General features: G+C 39.7%; 2 protein-coding genes across 11 annotated transcripts in view; one reads left to right on the top strand and one right to left on the bottom strand.

The window, feature by feature from the left end:
- The window catches only part of HPS3 (HPS3 biogenesis of lysosomal organelles complex 2 subunit 1), a 38,421-nt gene that overhangs the window by 10,076 nt on the left and 6,022 nt on the right, over window positions 1-22,323 (top strand). For 4 of the 9 annotated variants that reach the window (XR_004677758.1, XR_004677759.1, XM_034996675.1 and 1 more), the window contains 10 exons: window positions 716-908; window positions 6,240-6,321; window positions 9,605-9,759; window positions 11,800-11,908; window positions 13,974-14,155; window positions 15,014-15,194; window positions 16,102-16,335; window positions 17,817-18,002; window positions 18,348-18,536; window positions 19,964-20,071. Coding sequence is in view for 6 of the 9 variants with exons in the window: in XM_034996675.1 (XP_034852566.1) it covers window positions 716-908; window positions 6,240-6,321; window positions 9,605-9,759; window positions 11,800-11,908; window positions 13,974-14,155; window positions 15,014-15,194; window positions 16,102-16,335; window positions 17,817-18,002; window positions 18,348-18,536; window positions 19,964-20,071 (1,619 nt within the window). In the remaining 3 variants the exon portion in view is untranslated. The other 5 variants (XR_004677760.1, XM_034996684.1, XM_034996734.1 and 2 more) reach the window with 4 other exon arrangements.
- The window catches only part of LOC118004980 (ceruloplasmin), a 59,570-nt gene continuing 55,326 nt past the window's right edge, over window positions 18,080-22,323 (bottom strand). The window contains exon 20 of one of the 2 annotated variants that reach the window (XM_034996614.1): window positions 18,080-18,533. The gene's annotated coding sequence lies outside the window, so the exon portion shown is untranslated. The remainder of the gene's footprint in view (window positions 18,534-22,323) is intronic. The other variant, XR_004677751.1, reaches the window with a different exon arrangement.

The raw sequence follows: 22,323 nt of genomic DNA on the forward strand, positions 1-22,323 counted from the left end.
ATATAATATCTCAATTTTTTTGTTGACTGCTTGTTGAAATAGCAATAGGGATATATTGGGTTAATATAATATACTATGAAAATTTTGCCTGTTTCTGTTTACTTTTAAAATGTTATTACTAGAAAACTTTAAATTACATATGTGGCTCATGTTATATCTCTATCGACAATGCTGGTCTAGACTAAATCTTGATTAGATGATGGTGGTGGTGATGATTATGAAGATGATGATTTGGTAGTACAAGTAATGCTGACTTCTGTTGGAAGGTACATGGAATCTGGTTGACTCTGTGATGATTATTACATAGATCTGTTAATTTATTAGGGGGTGCAAAATGGTGATATTTTAATTATATCACTCCCTTTTCATATCTTGCTGGCATTCCTCTATAAATAACAGCTTTTCCATGGGGTGCCTGGGTGGCTCAGTCGTTAAGCGTCTACCTTTGGCTCAGGTCATGATCCCGGGGTCCTGGGATCGAGCCCCACATCGGGCTCCCTTCTCAGTGGGGAGCCTGTTTCTCCCTCTGCCTGCTCTGCCTGCTTGTGCTCTCTATGTCAAATAAATAAATAAAAAATCTTAAAAAAAATAAAGAACAGCTTTTTCTAAACAACACTTTGGTTATCCACACTGAGAGACTTTTTTGCTTAGAAAAGTTAAGATAACAGTTTCCTTTACTGGTTTCATGGGTTTCCCCCCCTTTTTTTTCATGCAGGTTCCCTTACTTCTGGTAGAAAAAAATTGTCTCAGGAAAAAGAGTTGCTGAGTCTCTTCTGTTTTTTCTCATTACCTCTTGTGGGCTATCTGTACATGGTTGTCAAATCTGTTGAATTAATGTCAGTTTACCAGTATCCTGAGAAGTCTCAGCAGGCGGTGCTCACACCACAATTTTTACATGTCATCGCAAGGTATGTTACAGTGTTACTTGCTGGACTTTGAGTCACTTATTCTTCTGCAAATCCTTGGGGTGCTTCTTAAATCTTTAAATGAGAATTGTGTGGGGGCACCTGGGTGGCTCAGTTGGTTAAGCGTCTGCCTTCGGCTCAGGTCATGATCCCAGGGTCCTGGGATCCAGTCCAGCATTGGGCTCCCTGCTCAGCAGGGAGCCTGCTTCTCCCTCTGCCTGCCGCTCCCCCTGTTTGTGTGCTCTCTCTCTCTCTGATAGATAGATAGATAAATAAATAAATAAATAAATAAATAAATAAATAAATAAAATCTTAAAAAAAAATCAGCGAGAATTGTGTGAACCAGTATATAGTATTGTAAATTAATGGTGTAAATTTGTCTTTTGATGGCCCATACCTACCTTTTCAATGTCAAAGATTTAGATTCTGGTTTTGCCTTTGTTTTATTTTCTTAGATTGGATAGGGGTCTTTGTGAGGAAAAATTTTCATAGGGAATTTTAATGAAAAGTCAGTGGGGCCAGTCAGGACATCTCTGGATTTCTTTTTAGATTTCCTAATTTTTTTCTGTGCTGTCCTATCCTTTCTATATGAGTTGAGTTATTTCATAATGGTTTAGAACTGTGAAGGAGCCAGAAAGACTACCCTCTGATTAGTACAAATGGGGAAATAATCCAGAGGTTGGCACTGGCAAGGTCATGTGCCTGGTTGGTGGCAGATGCCTTTTGAATTGCCTTACCCTAATACGCTAGCATGTAACTTGGGTTCCTGAGCAGGCTTTTAATCTCATTTCCTTTTATCTCAGCAGTAACTGATGCTTCTGGTTCTATTTCCTGTTGTTTTGAGCTTAGATTATGTGCAAGCCACTGCACTGAGCCCTCTGACCAAGCAACCATGAATAAGGTACACCACCTGCTTTCTAAAGCAACAGCGTGAAAGAAGGCCAGAGACACATACGTGGGGCACAAACACCGGGGGATTTGTGAAAAATAACTTTAGATTTTGTGAAAGTGGTGTAGGTACTGCGAGGAGGGAAATTACTTCTGGCTGAGTCATACAGGAAAGTTTTTTGTGCTTGAAGTGAGAAAAGCTAGTTAGAATCTACAGATGTAGATTAGAAGAGAAGGGCATTATAGATATGGGGAAGACTATAAACAAAGGCTATGTCTAGTTTTGTAGGAGCATCTAATAATTAATTGCATAGGACAGTGATTTTTAATTTTTTTCAACTGAGTGGTAGTATCAGAAGCTACAGCAGGTGCTGGAGTATATTCAGACAGCACAGAACTCACTGAAGGTTCTGCGACTCACTCATAGTGTGGTTGCTGCCCTCTCCCCTCATTGTCTGGTGTAAGGAGAAATGCCATTGTGTGTTTCCTAAGTGAACATTGTGGAAGTAGCTAGTCTCAATTTCCAACGTGTTGCGCATAGTGATGTTCTTTAACCAGGAAGAAGCTGAAATGCAGTGGTGCAAATAATGGTCAAGAGAGAGCTCAGGGCTTTGAAAATTAAGGACTTCTTTAAGCTTTTGATCAATAAAGTGATGTGATAAGAGCACTGCTTTAAGAAAATTAGTGGTGGCTGTTATGCAGGATGGATTGAACACAGGTAAATAAGCTACTGAAATGATTCGGGGAAGGATAATCAGGGGCTGTAGCAGTGAGAGGACAAGGAAGAATGCATGGGAGAGGCTTTGGCAAGAGAATGACAAGCCTTGGTGTCTGTTGGGATGGTGGGAATGCAGGAGGCATGAAAAACCTCACCAGAGTGTTGAGGCTGCTCTTACGAAAGAGTGGAGGCGGGTGAAGTGTGGGGCAAAAAGGAAGTTTGGTTTAGGCACTTGAGTTTGAGGCGCTTAGAGAGTATCAGGGGGAAATGTTAAGTAGGCTTTTGGACACAGAACTGAAGATTAGAAAGGAAAGGAAAATGTAGATGTTTTTTTTTATCAAAAAAGAGCTGTCGAAGTAGGGAGCATGGCCCCCAGAGTGTGCAGCAGAGAAAAGTAGTTGGAAAACTAAACTCTGGTGAAGGTCATGTTTAGGAAGGGAGAGAAAGAACAGAAGGATTTTCAAGAATTGAAAGAACCTAGGGAACTACAGCATCTTAGAAACCAAGGAAAAGGGGCGCCTGGGTGGCTCAGTCGTTAAGCGTCTGCCTTCAGTTCAGGTCATGATCCCAGGGTCCTGGGATCGAGTCCCTTCCCGCATCCAGGCTCCCAGCTCAGTGGGGAGTCTGCTCCTCCCTCTCCCACTCCCCCTGCTTGTGTTCCTGTTCTTACTATCTCTCTCTGTCAAATAAATAAATAAAGTCTAAAAAAAAAAAAAAGAAAAAGAAAAAGAAACAAAGGAAAAACTAAAGGGAGAAAGAATAAAATATTAATTTCTTTTTTTTTTTTAAGATTTTATTTATTTATTTGACAGAGAGACACACAGCGAGAGAGGGAACACAAGCAGGGGGAGTGTCAGGCAGAGGGAGAGGGAGAAGCAGGCTTCCCGCGGATCAGGGAGCCCAATGCAGGGCTCGATCCCAGGACCCTGGGATCATGACCTGAACCAAAGGCAGACGCTTAATGACTGAGCCACCCAGGCGCCCCTAAAATATTAATTTCTGTTCCAAAATATTGATGCAAAAGACTATTAATCTTTATCTGGTTGCATAAAGGACACTGAGAATTTAGTGTCTCTCTTAAATATGTCATGAATTAGTTTGGAATGTAGAGTCCTGAAAACACAGTTATGGGAATTTGAAGGGACTTAAAATGTGTGGGTTTTGCCTGTCTCCAGATAAGAAATTACTGAAGTTTTTCTTAATATCAGCACCAAAATACATTCTGACATCACTAACTTGACTGTGGAAGCACTAGACGTTAGAATAGCAGTTGTTATATGTAAATTCAGATTCTTAATAAGGATCCCCACCCCTATTTTTAAAATCCTATATTTGTTGAACTTTTTACATATTATTTTACCCAGTAAATACATGTTTTAGAAATAGGTGGGGGCCATAAGTTTGTCTTGAAAAGTTTCTTGAAACCTGGTATGTTTTTAAAAAAAAGCAATAGAAAAAAATTTTTAAAGAATCTAAGAACAATATAAAATCATATAAAATGTCATCCTTATAGAAATACGTAAATGGGAAAGCCCCCCCATAATCCTACTCCTCAGAGTCAACCATGTCAACAATTGGTGTATATTCGGGGCACCTGGGTGACTCATTCGGTTAAGGGTCTGCCTTAGGCTCAGGTCATGATCCCAGGATTCTGGGATCCCAGCCAGAGAGTCTGCTTCTCTCTCTCTGTCTGCCGCTCCCCCTGCTCATGCTCTCTCTCTCTAAAATGAATAAATAAAATCTTAAAAAAAAAACAGTTGGTGTATATTCATCCAACTTTTTTAAAAAACAGTACATTTACTACTATGATTTGTTTTTCACAGAAGTGGATCATATGATGTCCACTGTTCAGCAACTTGCTGCTTCACTTAGCAGCATATCCTGGACATCTTCCCATGCCAACACATTTCAGTTCATTTTATTCTTTTCTTATACTACTGCTTAGTATTCCAGCAATAGCCAACAGCTGGATTACTATAGGTGGAAGGGATTCAGAGGACCAACCTTTTTATCTCTGAAACCTAACAGTCATTTATCTTTATGGTCACAGCTACTCTCACCTCTCCTTCTGACCCCACCACAGGTGCTTTTTTGCTTCTCACTATCTCAAAGTCCCTTCTATTCATTTTACTTCCTGGTGCTAACTCTATTCTCTAGATTTCTAAGTGGTGGTGCTACTCTTCCAGCGATTATCACGATTCCAGAGGTCATTTGTGGAAATGGACTTGTGGAAATTGACAGATAGCAATGGGCTGAGGCTGCAGTGGAAGCCTCACAAAACAGAGGGAGAATGCCCTGAGTGATACCTCTTACCCTACATTGTGCAAAATCTCCCAACTGTGAAAATGTCAGAATGCCTTCCTTATAAAGAAGTATTTCTCCTATTTTAAAAAAATATTTTATTTATTTATTTATTTGAGAGAGAGCACGAGTGCGCATGCACAAGTGGGGGGAGGAGCGGAGGGAGAGGGAGAAGCAGGCTCCCTGCTGAGCAGGGAGCCTGACGAGGGGGCTTGATCCCAGTGTCCTGGGATCATGACCTGAGCTGAAGGCAGGTTCTTAACTGACTGAGCCACCCAGGTGCCCCAAGAACTATTTCTTCTATTATAAGATCAATGCTAGGTTTGCTTTATTTCAACATAGTTCATTTTTAATTCTCTTGCTTTTTAATTTGTTTTTAAAAATTATTCCTGTGGGAAAAAAATAAAAATTATTTATTCCTGTGAATCCACTACAAGATGGGTTTTGTAAGTTAACTGTTTTTAATGTCAGTGTTGGAGTGTTGACTTATCCACTAGTCACCAGGCCTCCACTGTGCACTGACTGTGGGGTCTCTAGGTCATTTTACAGTGCAGAAGCAGCCTGGGGTTGTGTAAAGAGCCAGAGGAGTGTGAGGAGTAAGAAGACCTAGGATCTAATTTGGCTCCATCCTCCAGAGATGTCTTAGACCAGTCATAAGACTTCCATGCCCTCATCTTTAAAACAAGCTTCTGGAGTAGATAATTCTCAAGATTCCTTCAGATAGTCTGTAATTTTCTGTTCTACCATTGGATATGTGTTTGCATAACCTAAGTGTGTTGTAATCTAGGCTCAATTACATCCTGAGATGAGTGGGATAGAGATAGTAGGAAACTTGGGTTCTAATCTTGGCTTTGATGATCACCTCTTTGTACCTTGGCCAGATCCTAGGAACATCATTTTGTCTGTGAGATATTGACCCAGACCCATGGTTCTTAACTAGGAGTGTACAGCAGAGCCACACATGGAGCTTTGCAGAAATATACATTCTAGATTCAGCTCTTAAAGGTTATGATTCAGTATGGGTGAGGTGGGGACCGGTTGTATATATATTTTTTTAAAGATTTTATTTATTTATTCATGAGAGACAGAGAGAGAGAGAAAGAGAGGCAGAGGGAGAAGCAGGCTCCCAAGGAGCAGGGAGCCCGATGTGGGACTCGATCCCAGGACCCTGGGATCATGACCTGAGCCAAAGGCAGACGCTTAACCATCTGAGGCACCCAGGCGCCCCCCGGTTGTATATTTTTACAAACACGCCACGGGGATTCTGAGGTGCTCTCCTTGTTAAGAAGCAGACTAATCATCAGCATTTGACAAATACTTGAGTCTTCCCTCCCCACCATTGCTGTGCCTCTGTGAAATCCTCCCCGCTATGGGCATGTTGGTTATTGGCCTCTGCTTTGCTCAGTGGTGTCTCTCCTCTTCCTTAGCAACAACCTACAGTGTTTCACAGTGCGGTGCAGTGCGGCGGCAGCTCGTGAGGAGGACCCATACGTGGACACCACCCTGAAGGTTAGAACTGGTTTATGATGACAACAAAATCTTAAGCTCAGAAAGGGATACATGAATGCTTGCAGATTTGCTCTTGGGTCTAAGTTGGTGAACATTAAAGGTCTTAAGATCTTATTTCTCAAAATAGAACTTTTGGATGTAAAATAGTAAACATTCTGTGATTCATGGTTTAGATGACAATTTTTAAGATTACTTTGAAAACATTTCACTCAGAATTTAGGTGTAGTGCGTAGTTTTTACAATTTGGTAAAGAATATGTGTAGTGTAGGGTCGCCTGGGTGGCTCTGTCGTTAAGCATCTGCGTTTGGCTCAGGTCATGAACCCGGGGTCCTGGGGTTGAGCCACATGTCGGGCTCCCTGCTCAGTGGGGAGTCTGCTTCTCCCTCTCCCTCTAACCCTCCCTCCTACTGGTGCTCTTGCTCTCTCTGATGAATAAATAAAAAATCTTAAAAAAAAGAATATGTGTAGGGCGCCTGGGTGGCTCAGTCGTTAAGCGTCTGCCTTCGACTCAGGTCATGATCCCAGGGTCCTGGGATCGAGTCCCACATCGGGCTCCCCGCTGTGCGGGAAGCCTGCTTTCCCTCTCCCACTCCCCCTGCTTGTGTTCCCTCTCTTGCTGTGTCTCTCTCTGTCAAATAAATAAATAAAATCTTTGAAAAAAGAAAAAGAATATGTGTAGTGTAACTTCAGAGAGAGTACTTTACAATTATAGTATACTACAATTTTATTCTTTTTTAATGGAAATACTGGTGGCACTTGCATATAGCTATTAACAAAGCCATACAGAAATCAGTGTGTTCAAGAACACAAGTGCATGAAAATGATTTATTTATATTTTTTTGTTTTGTTTTATCAGATATGTCTATAATGTATTTCTGTAGTCTTAATCTAAGAGTTAATGGATGTGGTAGGTTATTAACCTCATTTTCAGTGGGAAGTAATATGCTTATTCTCTGAAAAGCTCTTGACCACAAAATAACCATAGGCAGTTTTATGATGAAATTCTATATTTTCTGATCTTGAATTTCTGTTCTCAGAAATATACTGATTCTTTGTGTGATATTCATCATATGCTATTCCACTTCTCAGGTATAAACTACTTGAATGGATGTTTGTTATAAAGCTACATGCGGCAGGAAACTCCCAAATTATGATGGCCTATATATTTTTTTGTAAATATTTATTTGAGAGACAGTGAGTGAGAGAGAGCATGTGATCAGGGGCAGAGACAGAGAGAGAGAGAGGGAGAAGTGGGGCTCGATCCCAGGGCCCTGGGATCATGACCTGAGCCAAAAGCAGACACTTAACTGACTGAGCCACCCAGGCGCCCCATGATGGCCTATATTTTATAAGTTAGTTTATGTCTGTCTAGCACCTAGAACACCTTTTCCTGGAAAAGTAAGTGTTCACTACTGATGGTTATGTTAATAAGCCAGCACTTTGTAGTGCTTAATGTGTCTGAAGTCCTCTTCCACTATCACCGTCACCCAAATTGTGACATGTGATAGCGTTTTCCGTGATCTGAGTTCTCAGTAACTCTTTCATGCAGTGGCCTGCCTGTAGCTTTCTATTGCTGACCAGGCATACTGCCTACCTTCAGCCTCTGAAGAAACCCGACTTACAGCTTCCCCATGCCTTTCTATCTGTGTTATCTGTGTTTAAGGTACACATATAGCCTTTTCTTTCTTTTTTTTTTTTTTTAATATTTTATTTATTTATTTGACAGAGAGAGACACAGTGAGAGAGGGAACATAAGCAGTGGGAGTGGGAGAGGGAGAAGCAGGCTTCCCTCGGAGCAGGGAGCCTGATGTGGGGCTCGATCCCAGGACGCTGGGATCATGACCTGAGTCGAAGGCAGACACCTAACGACTGAGCCACCCAGGCGCCCCCATACATAGATTTTCAAGAGCGTATTTTAGAAATAAAGGTTATTTCCCTAGTAAAAATGGAAAGCCAACAGATTTTTTGTCCTTCTCTCATTCTCCCCACACCTTGCTTTGCTTTTTTTTTTTTCTGTTTTTCAAACCTCAGAAAGACAGGCTTACATAGGTGGTGATGCGGGAGTGAGGGGTACATAATAGATTGAGGTAGGTTCAAGCTGCATTTGAAATTAAATCATGTTGTAGGTCTTCTCAGAGTCTCCTAAAACCAGAGGGAAGGAACAAGGAAGAGAGGAAGGGAGATAAGAAGAGAGATGGGCAGCTAGCTGGTGGGGGATGCTGCCCTTGAGGCCAGTCCTCCTGAAGGTGGCAAAGGGAAGGACAGTGATGATCACACTTCATGGCTCCCCCTTTCCTGGGACTCTACCATTCTGAAATCCTAGATACCACCTGAACCAGCACACGTTTAGCCCTCTTGCTGACTCAGACTTTGGGAGCCATGGCATCTGAGAAAGATTTCACAACCTCAGAATGTGGCCCAAAGTGTACATCTTACCGCCCTTTCCTCTGAGATTCTGGCTCCTCAGCACTAGCTAAGACCATCTTATCTATTCTTAGGAATGAAAAAAATAGATGATGTTGCCCCAATCTCTTTGTACAAAAGGACAATGAAGGTAACTTCAGAACCCAAATAGTGTTAATGGAAGAGAGGCCTGACAGCATCATTTTGTGAGCTTTCAGAAACAGCTCTTCTCTTACCTTTATCCATTCTACTTGATTAATGCTCCCTTACAGGGACAGGAGCCTGGCTCCTGGGCCAGGATTTCCTCCCCTTTACCTGACACACCCAGCCGGTCATCCATTCCAGGCAATGTTTCCACCCAAGGAGCTAACAGTCAGGGGCCATCTGAACATGCAAGCATTTCTCTTCCCTGTACACCCATCCACTAAGAAACCATTTATGTTCTCTCTGTGCCATAGAATGACCTTTTATAGTGTCTGATTTTTCCTAGAAACCACATTGGGCTATATTCCTGAGTCAGCCGATTGTTAGTGGGGATTTCTCTAGGTGCAGGTTACCAGCCCACAGGTGTGATCCAAGAGCCACTCTCTAAGCCACACAGGAGTTCCCACAGCTGCCAGGGGCTCAAGAGCACCTGCTATTTGCATTCACTCAGTCAGCAAATACTGAGTGGCTCTTCGGCAGGCACATATGTAACAGGTAGTTGGTTACATAACTTTAAGACAGGAAAACCTCCTGCTCTGATAAGATTAGGAATTCAGATTGTTTTTTTGGAGGGGGGGTGGACAGGGGAGCAGGACAAATAAACAGACTGGTTTTTGAAGGTTAAAGTTCATGTACATTTATTCCTTGGTTAAATTTGTGATTTTTCCTTTACTAGGCTTGCCCACCTGTCAGTATGGATGTCTGTGCTTTAAGAATACAGCTTTTCATAGGCTTGAAATCCATTTGTCACTTTAAAAACCACCTGATACTTTTGACCAAGGCAGACCCTGAGGCCATTCCAGAGAGAAGAGAATCACCCAAGAGGCTTCTGTAAGCATCCCCACACTTCCACACATTCCTGCCAATGTTTCTGGAAAGAACTGTTACTGGTATATTTTGTGTGTGTCGTAGTTTATCTTTTTAAAAATCAAGACAAAACTTTGAATGATTAGATGGTTTGTCTATGTTTTTTTTTTTTTTTTCCAGAGAAGGAAAAGAAAGTTCTAGTGGTCTCCATACTATCCTTTATATTAACCTTGGAATTTTAGAAGAAAGTGGATTATAAAGTAGTTCCAATAAAAATCTGTGTAATTTTAGATAAGTTAAAGGACATGCTCTTCAGTGTAATTAATAGGAAAGACAGAGCCTCTAATGCTAATCCAAACTACAAGGCTCTTTACTACTTTTTTCTTTTTTTCTTTGACCTTTCAGTGGTTACATTTTTATCCAATTATTATTTTCTGGTATTTCAATTCAAAAGAAATTAATAATGCGTTTCTTACCTAAAAGCACATTCATGATATATAGATATGTGCTGATCGATCTTAAAATAAAATTGCATTTTGATAACACTAATCTCTGGGTGACTCTTGGATTTTCTGCTTCTACATTGTTTGGAATAGAACACTTAGTGCCAGACTAGTTATGCTTCTGTTCAGCATTTTTTGTTCTGTGAACTTATGAGTAGGAATTAAACGATGATGATGATGATGATGATGATGATGATGATGATTTGTATGTTCTCCTATGAATAATTTAATCAGGAAAGAAATCCGTCTGGGGGAAGAGAAGCAGATAGTGTACAGATGGTCCCATACTTATGTTAGTTTGACTTACAAGTTTTCGATTTTACAATGGTGTTGAAGGCAGTACCCATTCACTAGAAACTGTATTTCGGATTTTGAATTTGTCATATCACATGTGGTATGGTATTTTTTGGTGATGCTACACAGTGGCAGCCACATGATCACGAGGGTGAACAACCAATACATTTACATCCATACTGTACCCATAGTCATTCTGTTTTTCACTCTGTACAGTATTCAATAAATTACATCAGATATTCAACACTTTATTATAAAATAGGCTTTGTGTTAGATGATTGCTACTGTAAGTGTTCTGAGCAAGTTTAAGGTAGGCTAGGCTAAGCTCTAATGTTTGGGAGGTTAGGTGTATCTGATTTATGGTATTTCCAATTTTTCATGGGTTTATTGGGAGGTAGGCTCATCGTAAGTCAAGGAAGAGCTGTATTTCTAGTCAAACTCGTTTTTATTTTTAACATAAGTTTTTGCTTTTTCAAATTTTTTGTGCCTGTGCTTTGTCCCACCAACAGGAATAATCAGAGGTTGATTTGGGTAACTGGTCACTCAGAGCGTGCACGGGATGGTCTGAGACTGACTAATTCTGAAAGCTTTCTGGCAAGAGGAAGAACAATTTGCAATCTTGCAAATTATTGACATTTTTTTGTAATTGGACATTTTAAAAAATTCTATTTTTAAGTGATTTAAAAAAAAATCCTAACCTATTTGAAAGTTTCTTTGGTCAGAGGTCTACATTTTAAAAAGATTGTATACTAAAGAAAATGCATCACATAGTGAAAGCAAGAGAAAAAAGAGTGCTTGAACCCATGGTTATATGTGTCTTGCGCGCTTTCCCAGCAGCCCTGAGTGTTTTGCCTCGTGTTCTATTGCAGCTTCTGCTTAGATTGGTAACATAGGCGTGTTGGACTCCTGAAGGCCATGTGCAAGAGAGATACTGGGCACAGACACTCTCACAGCCAAGTCTTTCTACCTTTTGAGGGGTCTTGCCTGTTCTTTGAGCATTTTGCCCATTTAAGAATTCTTGTGGAGTAAATTGGAAGCAATTGGTTTGTCAGTACATGAGAGCTGTCGAATTTTAAATGCTGTAGGCCTGTGTAGCATTGTGAACTAATGTTGTATAAAAATCCACTGTACAGCTAATCACTGAAGAAAATACTAAATGAAAATGATTGCATAAATCTTTTTAGGTATCCAATATTTACCATTTAAGATTGCCATTTATTAATTCTGTGTCTTATCCTGTAATTCTTATCTTTTGTTTTGCTTTTAGTTCTAGAAAAGGAACCAGTGGTAAGCTTAAAACACCTCCTGTAGCTGAGGCTGGGTGGAATTTGTATATTGTGGATACGATCTCACCAGTGCAACTGTACAAAGAAATGGTACTCCTTTCAGACTTCCAATTCTTATTTGTAGAAATTTAGAGTCAAAGCAATGCCCCAATATTGATTCTAATCATCACACATTCAGAGTGCCACAGCCAACCAACTTTCAAGCTCCCGTCTGGCAGTAGAGTGTGGATCTTTAGTCACCTTCTCGTTTTCACAGCTCCTGACATTTGAGGAGCCAGTAGAAATCCCCTTCACTAAAATAAGACTTCCTTATTCATACCCATCCTCCAAAGAGGATCAATTAACCAGTCTAAGCATAAATAGCCTTTGACCTTTACTTTGAACCCTAGGAAAGAGAACCAGGAAATGGAGCTGAAAGAAATCTTAGATCATTTATCCCCATCTCACTCTTTGAAATATTAGTTGATTGTCTTAGGACCTTTGTACCTGCAGCATTATCTGTTGGGTAGTAGCCCAGAGGGGGGCACCCTTCTTCCTTTTTCTTTTTTTTTTTTTAGATTTTATTTATTTGAGAGAGACAGAGATAGTGAGATAGAGAGCACAAGTGGAGAGGAGAGGGAGAAGCAGGCTCCCCACAGAGCAGGGAGCCCGATGCGGGACTCGATCCCAGGACCCTGAGATCATGACCTGAGCCGAAGGCAGACGCTCAACTGACTGAGCCACCCAGGCGCCCCCTTCTTCCTTTTTTAAGAGTGACAGCTGCCAACTCATTACTCGCAATTTTTTTTTAACTCTTTTATTTGAAATAATTTAAAACTTACAGAGAAGTTGCAAGGATAAGAATAGTAGAAATAAAACTCTGTATATTCTCCACACAGATTCACCCATAGTCAACATTTTACCCCTTTTGCTTCTCTCTTTCTCTCTCTTTTTTGTGCTTTTGCACTTTCTAAACACACACACACACACACACACACTCCCCCCCCCCGCCCCCCCAGCCCACACACCACTATCCATTGGAAGGTAATTTGCATGCATCAGAGCCTAATGCCCCTAAATACTTCACTGTATGTTTCCTAAGAATCCGAGTATTTGTTTATCACTTATTCAGTTATCACTGAAGTACCGTCAAATGCTTAATAAATTTAACAGGACACATATTCCAATGTTGCAGTTGACTCAATTATGACCTACTAGTATCTCCCTTCGCCAGTACAGGGGCCAGTCTAACATCAGGTAGGGCATTTAATTATCACGTCTCTTTGGCCTCCTTTAATCCAGAATAACTTCATAGCCTTTATTTTTTATGGCATAGACATTTTTGAAAATAAATTTTTGCCCCTCCACCTTTTAAAATTTTTTATTATTTATTTTCTTCTTGTTTAGATTCAGGTTATGTATGCTCATTCTCAGCCAGGACATTACATAGGTAACGTTGTGTCTTTCTCAGGGTGTTACATCAGGAGGCACATGATATCTGTGCCCCTCAGTGGTGATGTTAATTTTGATCATCAGGTCAAGGTTTTGCCTGATTTGTCCCTGGCATTTTAATGCTGATAATTATATTGGCTTTGCCCTGTCCTTTTAATCTTGCTTAATTGAAAGTCTTAAAACTTCATCTAGATGATTTGCTTGCTGGAATCTGAAAATACTGATGGGCTCAGATTAGCTAGTGATAATTTTAATAAGCCCACTGTGGGTTATAGAAATAGGCCAAGTAGAACCTAAATTTACTGACTGAAACTACAATAAAGGAAGCATACTCAGTCTGAATTTAAGATTTAAATCATAGAACTGAAAAAAGTTAACTGTTTCACATATGTTTGTTAGCCTTATTGAACTATGAACAAATTATTGCTAAGTTAACAGTGTTATTAGTATTACAATGTTATTTGTACCTTCTCTAGTGATTAGCACTGTTTAACAAGGGGATGTTTACAATCACATATGTATTAAGCTGGCTCATGGATTGTGGGGGAAAAAAACACCTCAGCTAGGCCCTATCAGAATGGTAAATAACCACTTTTTAGTTTTTTAGGATTTAATGTGTTTAAATATGAACTCTACTAACAAAATACATAGATATTCTTAAGAACCAGGAAACTTTTGGGTGTTTTTCTGCAGCAATATTAGCTGTTGGCCTTTTTTGTTTCAGGTAGACTACAGTAATACCTACAAGACTGCAAAAACCCAGAGCTGCATCCACCTTCTTAGCGAGGCTCATCTGTTATTGAGGGCTGCCTTGATGGATGCCAATCAGTTGGAACCTGGAGAAAAAGCAGAGCTTTTGGAAGCATTTAAAGAAAGCTGTGGGCACCTTGGAGACTGCTACAGCAGGTTGGTGATGCTTCTTGGAAACTTGTTAGAGAAGCCATCTTGAAATTTGGGTGTAGGTACTAGCTTTTCCATCTCTGGTAGCTACCTGATGAATGGGGGAATGAATGAGGGGAGGAGATTCATTTATTCATTTATCCCATCAGCATTTGTTGAGCACATACTGTGTGCCAGGTACTGTGCTAAGCTTAGAGTCACAAAGATGAACATGACTGTTTCCTGCCTTCAAAAGGAGTTACAATTTATTAGATGAACAATGAATCTCCAGTTTATGAGTCTTCTTTCACTTAATTTAGCAATTAAATTTCTTTCGGGCCTTCTGGGCCTGCTCATGACCATGAAAATCCCAGAGACAGCTGTTATTACTAGTTTATTGCCTGTTAGCCTTCAGAGAGAGATACCATTTGGATGGTCTGTGATTTTAATCTTAGTAGTCAGTGCTTTTATGATTTCAGAAAAGGACTGGGATGAATAGTGGTTTTACTTTTAGAGATGGTCTTTATAGATTTTTTTGTGTATGATTATTTCAAAGGCTTACTCGACCCACGGGAATGATTATAAATTAATAAAACAGACCTTTCGTGCCTATCAACACCATTATTTTAGAGCCACTTTAAAAATCCTAAAATTCACTTAATGAATTATTTTTTATTTTTATTATGAGCAGACAAAAAGAAACTGTATTAATTAGAATGACTTTACAGAATAAAACTTAGAACTTGTTCCAACTGCTAATGGCAGTAGAAGAGTATTTTGAGATTTATGTCATCCGGAAAGCATTATCTGTTTTATTATCAAATGTGTTAGGCATCCAGGCTTAAAAATGACAAATTTGAGGTTTTTTTACTTCCTTCCCTTTAGGCTTGACACCCAGCATTCCCACCTCGCCTTGCCATACTATAAGATGTCTGGTTTGTCTATGGCTGAAGTTCTAACCCGAGCAGACTGGGTACTAGAGGATGGATCACAGAAATACGAGAGGGGATTAATCTTTTACATTAATCATTCACTTTATGAAAACCTGGATGAAGAATTAAGTGAAGTTAATATAGTTTTCTATTTACTTATATCAACCTTCTTAACTTTTCATGTTAGCAATTTATTTTATGCGATACTGTTTTAGAAGTCAGGTTCCAAATATTTTTCTTTGGAATTATTTTCTTCTTTTCCTAAAAAGGTAATGAATGTGTCCTTTTCTTCATTAATAATCCTAGAATTATAGCTTGGAAAATAACTTATAATCACCTTCTCCTACTTTCTCATTATATAGATGGAGGACTGTGGTCCATTGTGGTTGAGTGACCTGCCCAGTGTGACAGGAGCATATCTTTAGAAGAACGACACACACCCCGGGGCCTTCCCCTCCTTCTCATCTGCAGCCCTTTGCACAACCCTAGTTCTCCCAAATTCCAAGTGTCCAAAGCTTCACTTATGAAATCCTGACCCAGCAACCTTGAGACATTGCTAAGGCTTATTTTTAGCCCCTCATGTATTTTTAAAAAGAATTGAGTGCAAATATGCAAAGCTGGACATTGGGAGACCAAATGTTTTAAGGTTTTGAGAGAAATGAAATATTTTTGTATACATTACCTCATTAAGTATATCTTGTACTAAGCTGTAATTTTTAAATGGACTTTTAAGTGTAATTTAATCAAATCTTTAATTTCTTCTTTTGAACTCTTGTTAAAATTAGAAATGCTAGCCACGACTCGGTACATATTTTCGCTGCTTTTTCTTCATTATACCTCAGCAAAGAGATCACTTCAGCTCATCTCAGGTCTCCCACATTATCACCGTGAACGCTGTCTTTTTTAATCTAAAATGTCATACTTATAATTTTGTCTCATTTGGAAGTTTATATCTTTTATATCTCTTTTTTTTGTTTTTGCTGATTTTGTTGCTTTCTGTTGGTTAACCAGCCTTTTATTTCTTATTCATGTTCACTAAAGGAATTAGCAGCAAAAGTGGTCCAAATGTTCCACGTGGCTGAGCCAAAGCAACTGCCGCATATTCTCTGTAGTCCTTCTATGAAGAATATTAATCCTTTAACTGCCATGAGCTACCTAAGCAAGCTGGATACTTCTGGGTTTTCATCGATCTTAGTGACATTGACCAAAGCAGCAATGGCTCTGAAAATGGGAGATCTTGACATGCACAGAAATGAAATGAAAAGCCATCCAGAGGTATGGTGCCCTGCCTGGTATTAGCAGCAGGCTGAAACAGGACCTGGTAGTCCTACATTGTTTAGCTTTCTTTTGGCTTCTGTCTAGTTCATTTCTTCTTAGTCATAAAGGAAAATAGACTTAATGTTAGAAAAGAAGTGACCCAAAGTGGGAGTGTTTGGGCTTTGGATCTGGTAAATGAAAAAGAAATGAGAATGACCAGTGGTAGCAATGGGTATCCAAAGACCTCTCAACTTTGCGTCAGGTACTTTTAGAACATAGTACTTGGTACTAAAGAATATATAGGCTCTGTCCTGAGCTGACAGGCTGATCTAGCATGAGGGATATGGTATGTCCACTGAAACAGAACAGAGTGATGTGTGTTCAAGTACAGCAAGTGGGATGTTAACCATGAGCCTTAGGAGTCTAGTAGTGGAGGAAATGGCCTGCACTTGGGAAAATCACAAATTACGTTATAGAAGATTAGTATTTGAATGATATATCAAAGAAAAGGTAGCTTTTCTTTCGAAGAGAGCCCATATAGAGTCATGAACCAAAGATGTTAATCATTAGGGGAGGAAATTAAAAGGTAATGTTAATTGAGCACCTATTATGTCCCAGGTCTATTCTAAGCCCCTTATATATGCTATCTTACTTAATTCTTGCAACAATGTTATAAGTTAGATGCTTTTATTATACCTGTTATAAAGATGAAGGAACTAAGACAAAGAGGATAAATGAGTTGTCCAAGATCACATAGCTGGTGAGTGTTCGAGCCAGGGTTTGGAGCAGGCAATATGACTTCTGATCCTGTGCTCCTATTCTGTTGTTTTGTTGCCTGTGGTCAAATGCCCACAGTATGACACTAGTTTCTAAAACAAGAGAGCAGAAGTGTTTTATCATTGTACAAATGACATGTTTTGTTAGATGAAGAGAGCGAGTCAACATTGAGGTCTATTTTGCCTTGAAGAGTACAGTTTTAGAAAGATGAATTTTCTTTTTTTTTTTTTTTAAAGATTTTATTTATTTATTTGAGACAGAGAGAATGAGAGAGAGAGAGCACATGAGAGGGGGGAGGGTCAGAGGCAGAAGCAGGCTCCCTGCCGAGCAGGGAGCCCGATGCGGGACTCGATCCCGGGACTCCAGGATCATGACCTGAGCCGAAGGCAGTCGCTTAACCAACTGAGCCACCCAGGCGCCCAGAAAGATGAATTTTCTTAAGATATATTCTTTTTATATTCTTATGGTATGTTATTTTTAAACAAGTAGACTTAAATATAAAGCTCTCTACAAAAACAGGATATCCTGATGCTTAATTAAATATTAATAACTTCTTCAAAGACAGTTAACAATGATGTCCCTCTTAGAGTGAGAACTTTGTAGTTAAAGAAAAATTGAGATTGAGTATTAAAAGTTCACCCATGAACCTTGAGTGCACTGGCATGTATTTTCAAGATGAATGCAATGTACGTTTTGATCCTAAATTTCTTGTTTATCTGAAGATGAAGTTGGTATGTGGCTTCATTCTGGAACCTCGACTACTGATTCAACAGAGAAAGGGACACATTGTTCCAACTGAGCTTGCAGCATGCTTGAAGGACACTCAGCCTGGACTGCTTGTGGCTTCAGTTCTGGGCTTGCAGAAGAACAACAAAATTGGAATTGAAGAAGCAGATTCCTTCTTTAAGGTTTGTCACTTTCAAAATGCAGTGGTTCTGGGTAGGCTGATAAAACTGGTGGGGGGACAGGAAGCAGAATAAGAGACTGCGTTTTCATTTGTTTATTGAAAAAAAAAAGACATGTAACACATTTATAAAAGTATACATTAAAAGGATGTATCTAGAAAAATTCCACTCATGCAATCTAGAATCTGTTTTCTGTTCAAATATCTCAATCTACTTTGCCATGGCATGAATGCTAATGACAAATTATTCAATGCATGGCCCACATGATGGAGTGCTACTCAGACTAGCTATAACTTGATCGATAATATATTTATCTGGGATATGGGGGCTTGTTTCACTGTTTTCAAGGTGCTTTGTGGTAAGGACGAAGATACCATTCCTCAGCTCTTGGTAGACCTTTGGGAAGCTCAGCTCGTAGCAGGTCTTCCAGATGTGGTTCTCCAGGAACTCTTTTTTAAGCTCACATCGCAGTACATCTGGAGATTATCCAAGAGGCAGCCCCCTGACACCATACCATTGCGAACATCAGAGGATCTGGTGAGAGAATAGAATAATATATTAAATTAAACTTATACACTGCACATTATAGTAGTGTACCTTGTGATTTTTTTTTTTTAAAGATTTTGATTTATTTGACAGAGAAACAGCGAGAGAGGGAACACAAGCAGGGGGAGTGGGAGAGGGAGAAGCAGGCTTCCCGCAGAGCAGAGCCCGATGTGGGGCTCGATCCCAGGACCCTGGGATCATGACCTGAGCTGAAGGCAGACGCTTAACGACTGAGCCACCCAGGTGCTCCTACCTTGTGATTTTTAATGGCTTAGAATCAAACCTAATTTATATTACCAGATATGTTATAAGCAGGAATGAAAAATACACTTAAATCTTGTCCATGAGTAAAGTTTCTTGCATTTTAAATAAATTTGTTTTGTAAGGACTGCCCCCTACTGCTCCTATATTACTTATTTGCAGTGGTACCTCAGTAGACAAAGCATAGAGGAGGGGCTTTCCCCCCAAACATGTCTGCACTCCCTCAGGGGATTGTTCCAAAGTAGAACACAAGACACATTTGCAGACTCCTTGGTAGGAGAGGAACTGCAGAAGGCTTGTGGGAGGGAGACTTCCTTACTGGACTCATTTCCTGTCAGCTGCTCACACAAGAGCTATTCTGTAGCCCTTACAGGAGCCCTAACAACTCTGCTTTACCACTTCCTGTCCCCTTCTCCCTCTAGCCCTTTATGCCTGTCGTGGATGCCACGCCTAATGTGGGTTCACTGGAAAAGTTGCCGACTTCTTGAATAAGGGGGCTTTATGGGAATTGTGTTGAGAATTTATGGAAGAGATTTTGCCTAGCAAGGAAAGTAGTAGAAATAAAAATTCCAATATTACCGTTAAATTTTTTTGAGTAAAATTAGCTTAAAAGCAGTATTGCTTTTTTCTCTACAAAATGTTTCTTAGGAATATTTTAAAATTTAAAATGTAAGGAACTATGGGGCACTTGGGTGGCTCAGTCAGTTAAACATCTGACTTTGGCTCAGGTCATGATCTCAGGGTCCTGGGATTGAGCCCCCTGTTGGGCTCTGTGCTCAGTGGGGAGTCTGGAGTCAGTTGACTTGTATCTCTCCCTCTGCCCCTCCCCCCTTCGCTCCTGCGTGTGCTCTCTCTCTGTCTCTCAAATAAATAAATAAAATCTTAAAAAAATAAATAAAAATTTTTAAAAATATATAAGGAAATATTTAGTGCATTTCCCCCCATTTTTGGTGCAGTTTTATTCAGTGAGAAGCAGCAAGGCTGAGACTTTTCCAGGGGAATACATTCTAAAAGACTTCTGTTCCCGTTCCCAGGAAAATGGATACCTAACTCTGTGACAAGGCAGAAGATTAGCAATTGCTTGTTCTTTTTGGAATGGATGAAGAGAATCTTGTTTTGTTGTATTTTGTTTATGATAAATTTCTTTTACATTTTAGATTAATGCCTGTAGTCATTATGGCTTAATCTATCCATGGGTTAATGTCTTAATATCATCCGATTCCTTAGCGGATAAAAGTTATACGGAAGACCTTTCAAAATTACAGGTAAATAAAAATGCCTCCTTTTTTTACGAATATGCATATTACAATATAGTATCAGATTTAAATTTGGTAAAACCTCAGGTGTCCTGTTAATCTAGAGTGTATACTTTTGGGGGGGGGAGGATAAAATCTACAGTTAGGCATACTCAGGAGCTCTGGAGGACATTCCCGCCTCTGCCTGAAACTGCAGAGAGGAAGGCGGGCGGCTCCCGTTCCTGGTTTCCCCCGCCAAGGCTGGTTTTGTTGCCTGCAGAGAGTGAGTTCACCAGGTCACATGACTGACTTGCTTCATTTTTCAGGATGTGCTTGGAAACACTTTGTGAAATGGAAGTATGGCAAATGCTTAGCGGTGTTTTTATTGATGGCATTTATTTTTTGTTTAGTGTTCACTCATGTTAGGCCTCTAGCCCAAGGCCACCACTATCTGTTTTATAGAAAGTAGGTTTAATAGCCAGTTTATCTGGCTCCTGAGGAGGAGTCTTAAAAAAAAAGTAAGTATGATCAGAAAATGTAGATCATCCTGCAAGAATTCTGACCATGACAGTGTTTTTGCCACAAATGAGAAATAAAGTCCATCTTTGACTTGGTGGACCAAGCTGGGCTAGATGTGGATATGATTTTATTTCAGGTAGTCCTGTGGCCCAAGGACTGAATATAACCCCCACATCTGCTTTGTTTGGTCTGCCCAATATAGTGCCAACATATACAAATTGAAATTTCAAATGAAGAATTCTGAGTTTCAAGATTTTTCTTGAAAAATTCAGCAGAACTGGTAACCCTGGGCTGTCACTGCCTCTGAGACCTTAGAGTTGGAGCGAACTAGTGATTTCGCTCCGTGGTCAGTGCTCACGTTGTCCTGTCTGCCTCAGTTCGTATCTCTGGGTCTGCCTGGTCCAGATATGATGTCTGGTGTCCATTTTCCTTATACCCAGCTGCCTTCATTCATTTCCATAATCTGTTTTGGCCTGTTTAGGCTTTTGAGTTTGCAACCCCTGATTTACCCTGGGACTGGTATAAGTGTGGTTACTGCTTATAGAAACCAAAATGGCAAGTTGGGGTTGGGGTCAGGGAGGGAAGATCAAAAGCCCATATTGCTTAGACTCAGGCTTTAGATAGGCCTGAGTTGTAAATCCAGAGATGGAGTTACTTACATTCATGAAAAATTGCTGGAGAAAATTCTTGTTGGTTCATATCTCTAGTACACTTATGATACAGAGGCTCCTTAGGGCTTAGCCTCAAATACATTCATTCAACAAATATTCCTCAAGCAGGTGCTGTAAACTTGGTCTGTGGCATTGGATAAGCCAGGCAGGGCCTTGCCCTCCCAGAATATATATATTAATTACATATTTAAAATCACAATTGTAACTAGTGCTGTTAATCTTACCGGATAGAGCTTCACAGAATTTTTATAATCACTGCTTGAAAAAGTGTAATTGAGTGATCTTTTAAAATTCATTTTAAAGTATTTAAAAAGAATACTTTCTTCTGGGAATCTTTGCTGTTTAAGGATAGAAATGTAGTCAACCTATACTTTTAAAAATTGTTTTCCTAACAATGAATCATGGAACACTACATCAAAAACTAATGATGTAATGTATGGAGATTAACATAACATAATAAAAAAATAAAAATTCAAAAAAATTGTTTTCCTAATTGTATCTTTTCCTAGATTATCTGTAGGTTGAGTCATTAAATAAAAAATAACCATCAAGAAACAAAAAGATCTCATTTGTTTTCACCTAGAGGAATGGGAGTTTCAGAATCACCTGGAGAACTTTTCCAAAATTGTATGATTCCCCTCTGCCCCGCATCCCACCATCACCACACAGATTTGATATGAGTGTCTGTCTGTTATCCTCAATCACTGTTATAGTATATTTGTGCAAAACTTAAAATATTTGTGCAAAACTTAAAATAAAAACAATCTATAAATCAACTAATGTCAAAAAGCTGCTATTTGGAAAGACACAGTAACTAGTAAATGCCCTGCCTTTTGCCATAATCATCATGGTCCCCTCCCCCACTTCCTTGCCAACCACCACTCCTTAGATTGTGTCGGTGGAGAAGATAGAGTCTGTGGGTTCCAGCCATGCAGAGTTGGCTGAAAATGAGGGATCACAGAAGGAAATAAATGTCCATGTGTTAGGTGTGGAAAGGAGCCCATTTCCAATACTGAAAACAAAGGGAGCACTCTGCTAAGTAGCATTAAGAGTAGTTTAAAGAGCATCCTTTGGGCCATTTTAAATTCAGTG

The sequence above is a fragment of the Mirounga leonina genome, unplaced genomic scaffold, assembly GCF_011800145.1.
Source record: "Mirounga leonina isolate KUSES-001 unplaced genomic scaffold, KU_Mleo_1.0 Mir_115, whole genome shotgun sequence".
Taxonomy (NCBI): Eukaryota; Metazoa; Chordata; class Mammalia; order Carnivora; family Phocidae; genus Mirounga; species Mirounga leonina.